Source organism: Apaloderma vittatum, unplaced genomic scaffold (assembly GCF_000703405.1).
Source record: "Apaloderma vittatum isolate BGI_N311 unplaced genomic scaffold, ASM70340v1 scaffold2082, whole genome shotgun sequence".
NCBI classification, from domain to species: Eukaryota; Metazoa; Chordata; class Aves; order Trogoniformes; family Trogonidae; genus Apaloderma; species Apaloderma vittatum.
Window position 1 is genome coordinate 1 of NW_009702853.1, and position 8663 is coordinate 8663.

The 8663-nt window shown below is 47.3% G+C and overlaps 1 protein-coding gene across 1 annotated transcript in view; it reads right to left on the reverse strand.

The window, feature by feature from the left end:
• Window positions 1-721: 721 nt before the first annotated feature.
• The window catches only part of PHF20 (PHD finger protein 20), a gene marked incomplete at its 5' end in the record, with an annotated part of 10480 nt that continues 2538 nt past the window's right edge, over window positions 722-8663 (reverse strand). Inside the window, 4 exons of the mRNA XM_009864368.1 lie at window positions 722-933; window positions 2516-2699; window positions 4024-4423; window positions 6990-7185. Of these exons, the coding sequence (XP_009862670.1) occupies window positions 791-933; window positions 2516-2699; window positions 4024-4423; window positions 6990-7185 (923 nt within the window). The remainder of the gene's footprint in view (window positions 934-2515; window positions 2700-4023; window positions 4424-6989; window positions 7186-8663) is intronic.

Here is an 8663-nt window from a genome sequence, read left to right on the forward strand (position 1 = left end):
GTCGCGGCGCAGTCTCCCCGTGGCGAGGGCGTCCCGCCAGCCCTGCTCCGGGAGGCACGATGCGGCCGGGGTAAGAGCAGAAACACCGTGTCAACAGGTTCCCCCAGTACCGAGTCGTGTGACAGTGACAGGATAAATACGGAAAACAATCATTTCTTCTGAAAATAAGTGCAATCTGCCTGTGACCTTCTGCTACGCCACGGACCAGGACAGAAGGGGGGTTCAGGCCACCGTCACTCGTGAACCTCCACGTGACACTTCATAGTCAAGAGCTGGACATTCATACTCACTAAGTCTGAAAACTGTTATAACATTGCCTAATGATTAAATATCGTGTGCTATTATGCATAAACCAGAAGGAATAAAACATGACACAAGTCACTTAAACTATGCAAAGTTATTTACAACCTCTGTCAACTCAACTTTTTTGGCTCTTAGAACTCGGTTCTTCAGTGGCACAATTTTAGTCAATTTAATGATGAAAACATCTACCGTTTCAGTGAGCAACTAGTAAGGAGTGAAAATTTAAGTAGAATTTAACAACCGATGCCCGACCTCTGAAGACAACAGCATGACCTCTTCCACATCGTTACAACCGCCTAACGAATCCGAAATTACGATGAGATAAAATAACCTTTTCCGCTGTTCTCTGAACAGCTCTTCTTCACAAATCCCTGAAGTCACTCTGCATCCCATGCAACCAGCATGCTAATTTCACTTAAATACACAGAGCCCTTCGCATCAGATGCTCCAACTTCGCCCTCGGCACCAGTCTCCACATCTCCCAGTCTCACGTCGAGCAGCAAAGGGCGATTTGTTGCACCTTGCCCAGGTCCGTTATGAGCTGCTTTATACAATGTTTGAGCTGCGGGAGTCGAGCGAGCGGTTCCGGTGGTTCCAGCTCTCCCGTGTAATCCAGCCAACTCTCCAAAACTGCAAGGAAAAACAAAACCATCACTACACGCCAGTTCGCAGCACAGCGATCAGCCTCAGACACAAACCAGCAGTTCTGTAAATCTTCTGTGAAACTCGAGAGAGCGGTGGGCAATGCTCTGAGCACGAGGTATTTGAGAAATCAGAAACCCAGACTCCTCACAGCGACCTTTGCTGCTTTTAATATATGACAAAATGATTCACACTTCGGGGGGGGGGGGTGAAGCAGAGACATTCCTAGGAGAAAGCAGCGAAGGAAAACTCAGGACTGGGTATTTTCAGGACTAGATATTATCCCTCTGATACGTATCAATCGCAGAGCAAGGACAGGGTGGCACAGGGAGGTTGTACCATCAGAGTACCTTTAAGATCAGCGTCAGACGCAGCTGAAGATCCCGGAGGACAGGGCTACGCTAATGAAAGCTGCCAGTACAGAACACAGTGGGCCAAGGCAGAAAGAACTGGGTGACAGAGGCTGGGGATGAAATCCAAAAGCACGAACAGCAGACTAATGCACAAAGAAAATTAATTCCCGCTCTAAAGCTTCTCAGTGGGAAACAAGAACCAGAAGTAGCAGCGGCCAAAGGACACTCCAGTGACAACGTGACACCACCACAAGCAAGGTAGTCGGACAGAGCCACGGTGAGGCCAGGGGACGGGACAGCTTCACAGAAGAAACCGAAACCCCAGAGACAGAAGATGTCTGTCGAGAGGAACAGCAGCAGCTGCTGCCACCGAGCAGGTGAGCGGGACCCAAGGGCAGGACGTGCTGGTGGGCACCCCCAGTTACCGAGGCGCCCAGCCCTGTAACGTGGCGAGGGCAGCAGCGCGCTGAGCAGCGCTCCACGAAAAGCCTGCATTGGTGAACCAGAGCTGCTTCACTTACAAAACGAGCCTGACTGATCCTCACTACCCAAAATACTCCTCTAGTTGTTTAACTTGTCAGCACCTTCCCGACCTCCAAAGCGAGGGCTCTGCCTCTGGCCCCAAACAGCTTTGCAAGAAAAGCTGCTGTTGTAACCGCAACCAACCGTTGGACTTAAAGATGTTAAGAAAAAGAACCATCCTGGGTTGTTTACTGTAACATGTGAAGGGTTTCGAAGTTTTCCATCACTGGAAAAACAAATTTCAAGGGACATCTAATCTAGGAAACTTGGAAGAGGCTGGAAAAGATAAGAGACTTGTGTACCAGAGAGGCCACCTAGACCAGGCTGGCACAGCCCGCAAGCTCCTGGAGAACAGGGACATTCAGATACATGGAAGAGCTACGGAAAATGACAAAAAACTGAAATTAAAAGACACGGAAAATATTCCACTACATCACCCGATGCAAGTATTTAGAGGTGATCTAACCAGAACTTTTTCTCAAAAATTCTACCCGGTTTTAATTTGATCTTGGTTTCAAAATCCAACCCCTGCCACATAAGCAGCCTATCCATTTTCTATTAGCAAACACAGTAAATCTGACAAGGAAACTCTTGTCTCTCTCTAGGTCCACAGAAGCAAAACTCAAGTGAACATGTTTTGAATGGGAGGCTCAGTTAAATACAGTTACCTCTTGGAAGAGAAAAAGGTTACGTACCATCTAGCTCCTTCTCAATGAAATCCATTCTGTGTATGACTTCATCTTGCAGAGATTCCACGTGAGCTAAAAGGTTAAGCTGCCACTGCAGCTGCGAGTTCACAACTCCTTCTTTGTCTTTTTCCAGCAATTTCATTTCAATAGCTTCCTCTGGAGAGACCTTCTTGGAGACAGACTCTCTGACCTGGCAGAAACACACAGAAATAGCGGTTTCAGGTGCACCCGACTGGCCCGAGCTAACCCACCGTCCCACCTCGGGCTGGAGGAGGCTGGGGACACAGAGAAGAGCTCAGACACAAACATTAGGGCAGACTGGGCAAGAGGATTTAAATACAGACATACTCCTACAGGTATTTCACTAAGCTCTACCTTTGCACTTCGCAAACACCTGGTTTTTCAGATCACAGACACAGGCAGCCAGATCCCTGCCGGAGACACGGCGCCACCTCCGCGCACCCCGCGAACATTTTTAACATGAGCCATCAGCTACAGAGCAGGGGATTCTGCAGCGAGAAGGGATTTTTCCTGAAGGAATCTAATCTCAATTCTACCAAAACTTCCATCAAAGTGCCGAAAAAATGCCCCGTTACCACTGCTTACCAAACCTGACCATGCTCTCCTGCTTTTTTCTTCCTTCTGCTGAAATACGATGGGATTTAGCAAAAGGCTCCCTAAAAGACTGGAGAACTGAAATATAAGCCTTTCTGGGAAATATAAAATAATATCAATTGATTTGATGTAGAAGTTAGAACAAACGTGAACTACAGCTTACGAAAGCTAACCAGCCCTTTCATCTGACCTTGCCAGAGGCTGTACCGTTTGTCAGGCCACGCTGCGTGTGACGTGGCACTGACTCATCGAAGCAAAATTCTTGCCTTGGGGTGTAGAAAGAAAGGCCTCTGATAGACCCGACAGAGATAAAATGAGAACCGGGAGCTGCAACGATAAAACTTGAATGCTCCAGCAGGCAGACGACACGGGACTATTTGATGGTGATCATTCTCAAAAACCAGTTCAGGCTGCTACTTTTATTTTTCCCCCCACCATGAAACGCCGCCTGAAGAACGTGGAATTAATTCAGTTAACGTAACTATTAAACAAAACATGGGAATGAGGTGGAAGTCACTAAAAGCTGGAATACCAGTGCATTTGGTAGTATCCCATGTGCTTGCCCTGTTCCCTCTCTATCCCATCGCTAGCGTTTATTTTCACATCTATTGGACACACAAGTAAGAAGCAAGGAGGTAGCAGAGGGCGGTAATGCAGGACCCGCAGGCTGCGCAGATGATTTAAGGCCCAGAAGTTCTCTTCAACCTACACTGTTGTTATTTGAAAGGGATGAGTCCATCATGCTGACCCTTTTAATTCATATTGGCAACTTATATGTAACAGCACGGGGAAAAGCTGAGCACAAATAAACCAACTGAAAACTGTGAAAAAGGGCTGAGCTCTGCCCTTTGCCGGGCAAAGATCCCCTCTGTGCAGGAGGGTTAGTTTAATACAAATACCTTAGAGTAATTGTGTTTGGATTCGTTTTCCATCTTGCATATTTCTCGGTCCAGATTCCAGCCGAATCTCTCCGACAGGGCATCGTCCCCGTTTTCCCGTATTCGATTTACTCCGTCATCCATGGCTGAGCCCCTGGTTTCCACAACGAGCCTCTGCTCTATGGCGGGGTAATAGGCGCGAGGCTTCTGGTAACAGTGCTCACTCGTGATGTACGACTCCTCCACGGAAGGGATGGTTGAGGGCTTCTCGACCGTCCCGTTCCAAGTTCGGTAACTGGCCGTCTCCTCCTTGCAACAGTTTTCCTCAATGTGAATGATGTGTTTCGTGTGAATTTTTTCATCCACTGTAATATGCTTCCACGGATGGCACCAAAGCTTTAGGTCAGGATGTTCTTTATTTCTGTTCAAACGCAAGAACGAAAAGTAAACCACCCAAATTTAAACGGCCAAGTGACTGAGCAAACTATCCCATGATGTAAAGAAACTGAGTATTTGAGCTAGTACATGCTTTAGTCATTGTAATCAGTAAAAAATACCCAAATGTCCTGAAATAATACAATTTTACTGACCTCAGCTGTGCATCTTCCTACACCGATCTGTTAGGGTCACTGCTTTCATTTCTATAACATGGCACATAGGCCAAGTGTTAGCAGAAGGACAAAATTGAAGAATAATCTTCAAACAGATACACATAAATGTACAGCAATGTTGAAGAAGTATTTTGCTTCAATATTTGCAATTTATTAGCAGCCTAAACGCATGGTCACTGGGATATTTTTAGTAAGGTAAGTCAAGTAGACTGAAGCTAAACTAACATTTTCACAACTTTAAACACCAGTACTCCCCTCAAATCACAAAGTCTCAAACTTTAGCCTGTTGTTCCCCAAAATAAGCTTCAAAATTATAACCCTCTAAACAGCTACAACTGGGGACTTGGGGTGGTGGCAGTGGTGTAGAACTTCTTTGTTATTTCCTTTAAAACTTCAACTTTCCTTTAAATTCCAAGCTGCTGAGCAAACTCCACTGCCTGGTACATCCCCAGACAGCAGCCCTACGCTCCCCCGCCTGCTTCTTATGAAAACAAAAGATCTTATTTTGATGGTTTTCAAATCGACGAATACATTCCAGCAGCAGGGACATCTATAGGTGTTGGCTTCTTAAATGGATACGACAAACAAAAAATTTAGAGTGACCGTTGTAACTGATTCTGTTCCTCCCCGTGTCTGCCCGGCATTAACACAGCAGCAAGAAGGAGAGCAAAGCAGAACCACTCTGCTGATCTTCCGGAGAACGCGGCAGAAGCCGCCCCTGACCCTGAGGCACCCGCGGGTGGGAGGGGGTGAGCCCCAGTCCCCGCCAGCAGCAGCAGCAGGGCTCACTCCATCGAGCCGACCCGGCTATTCCAGCCACCGGCCAAACCGCTCAACCAAACGCGACCGTGTTCCAATCAGTCCTGCGGGGGGCTTGGGCTGCTCAGCGTCGCAAGGCTCCAGGACTGCCCGGCACTCGCTCCGGCTGCTCCTCCAGCTGCGCTCCCTCGGGTGCCAGCTGAGCGCTCCCTGACCAAAGCTCCCCGCTCCAGCTCCAGCCAAAGGCACTACTTTGCTCAGCACAGAGCAAGGGATAACTTCACACAAGTCAGAGAATGGAGGCACCAGCTACACAGGGATGAAAATTCAAATGCTTAAATACCCGAGCAACCTGTTACCCAGTGCCTTCTGCAGGCTGGCTCTCCCTCCAAGGGTTAATGTCACCTCTGATCCTCTGCCACCTCCCTGAAACACTGAGCAACACTCTGCTAGTGATTTCGGGCAGCTGTGAAATCATGTCTCCCCATCACGGCAGATCCGCATTGACAATATCATCATTCTTCCAATTCAGTAATCGTAGGTAACGACAAAGGAAGCGAGAGCTTTTAACGAGATGGTCCTAACGGGACCACACCTCATCTTTTGTTAGATCAGGTCATCACATCAACCCCAGGATGGGAGAGCAAAGGTGCCAAACCCGCACGAAGACGTCGCACGCTCACCCAGCGCTCCGCGCCCCAGTATCGTGCAAATCCCAATTCAGTCTATGCTTGGGAAGTCACAGGCTGAAGTCTTGCCAGTTAAGAAAAGGCCTAAGGAGTGGTCTTACCATATTTATGTTCCCCCCCCTCCACAGACGTGACTAAAAGCCACCATAATAGAAAAGCAAAACCTTCCATTAAAAATTGCTACTTTTGCTTTAAGTGTTATTCCGCTGCTTACGCGTTCCAGCTACTGCCAGGGACCCTACTGCATCGCCACAGATGGGATATAAGGGAAAAAGTTGTAAAGGATGCTGGAAGCCCTAAAAGCTTTGCTTTCCGAATAGCTGCTGCCGTGCAATTTATCAACTAACAAATTAAAAATATAGAATTTGATCAATTTAAAACTGCTGGATTTGAGTTAGATAAAGAATTTTTCAGTCATGAGAACCCACGAATGACTTGAAACAGAAAATTTGATTTCTACGGTCATTGCAGAATACATTATTTTTCCATCCATATCTGCAATAATCTTTGCAGAGAAATGAACTGGAACACGTTGCTGGGGGTGCAACTGCTTTCCCACCACAACAGAGCAACCGTTTTATTTCTGTTGGAAAAGTCATGATTTAGAAGAACTGGAAGAGTGAAGGCCTGTGTTATCAGTTATTCGCCTATCTGCTTCTTGCCACTAAATCTCTTTAGGTGCTCCAGGAGAAGCTGTTGTTACTAGTTTCCTCCCTCTCTTCATACCTTCCCAACCCTTCTATATGCAGTCAATTCACATTTAAACACTTCTTAAACAGCCAAGTCCTTTCCAAGATCACGTCAGCAATTCACACTATGTTGTTGTATCTCCGCAAAGCAGCACAAAAATCCGAACTTCCGGTTATTTTTCCAGCTGGAAACTAATTCCCGTCGAGAACAGGTTGACTGACACTGAAATAGGCCTTACTGTAATATGCTCATCTTCAGCTGCAGGCCGTGCAGAACTTCTATCACTCTCTGGACATCGCCAAGAAGCTGGTGAGTGGCTACTATCTTCTTGGCGTTCTGGTGAGAATAATTTTCTTCCAAAAACGCTAAGCCATGCATGTGACCATTACTCAACCACTCCTTCTCGTACCAGTACTTTAAGCTGGACCTCTGACCTAAAGCGACAGCAACGAGTGGGTTAAAATGAGGCATTAACGGTGGTACGGTAACATCACTAGTAGTCATTCTGAGTATCTCCAAGGTTTGCAACAGCTTGTTTGTTCTTATCAATAAAGATCCAGTAATAGCAGACAAAACCCTGAAGACAGGAAGACCTTCTGAAGTACGAAGTGAGGTGATAATCTCAGTCAACTGAGTATTCTGTTGCAAAGGTTTGCAACAGCTTGTTTGTTCTTATCAGTAAAGATCCGGTAATAGCAGACAAACCCTGAGGACAGGAAGAACTTCTAAAGTACGAAGTGAGGTGATAATCTCAGTCAAAAACCTCTGCCCAACTGTAAAAGCTTTCCATCAAAGGACACTCCCAACAGGTAACTGAGCTGACACGCAGAGAAAAGCGTGTTTTTAGCAGGGTATCCCACTCCGGTAACCAGGGTTATAACTAGAGCTGCTTGCACACAGCTCTCTGCAGACAGAAAAATGCAGCAAAAGGCAGGGAACTTCCCTGCTCCAGCAGCCCTTTTTAACCATCACACACGGGTGAGCAGTCATTCAAAAGTGTATCTTAAAGGAATCAGTGATGAGGTTCTGTTGGAGAAGTTGCCTAAGTCAGGCTATTAATAACACAAATTCTAGTTTAAGGGGCTGGAATATCAGCTGAAATGAAATTATGTTAAATGTGATAAATTCATCAGTAAAAGTAACTTAGGAAAGCAAACAACACGGTATTAGCAGGGAGGAGTGGAACTTGAGAGGCTTTCTCAGTTGCAGAAACCCACACAAAAAAATCCAGCCAAAGCCCCCAGGCCCTGCAAAAGCGTTGTTGCAGGAGAGGTTCTCCGAGGGCAGCTCGGCGCCCTGCGGACCAGCACGTCGTTCACTGGCCTCCACACAGCCCAGCCAGCGAACCCGCAGCACCAGGGCAGGCTCAGAACAACATTCACCAGCAAATCCCCAGTGTAAGCAGGTTAATATTGACTAGAAGATTCAACAGTTAGGGAGAAGCTAAAAAAACAAAAGAAGAAAAAGTTACAAGTTGCTAAGCAGCAGAGTGAGAGCCAGGGAGAGCAGGAGAGGCAGGTGGGGCAGCGGCACTGCCCGAGCAGAGAAGCTCAGCCCAGCAAAGCAGAACGACTCCTGGGGAGCTGAGCTGGGAAATGAGCCGAAGAGGCACCGACGGGCGTCGGGATGGTCCTGGCAGAACGGGAGCAAAACAATTTGTGTACCGTGTCCTCTGAACATCTGTGGACGCAAAGGTCATCTTCAAGCTTAAACTCAACACCAACGCTCTGTCTTGGGAAAGGAGCAAAAGCCAAACCAGCACGTCTGCAATTACACCCACTCAGCTGCTCGGCTGCATAGACAATCCTAGAATCCTAGACTGGCCTAGGCTGGAAGGGACCTTAGAGATCATCTCGTCCACGGGCAGGGACGCCTCTCAACTAGCTCCGGCTACACAAGGCCCACGCCCACC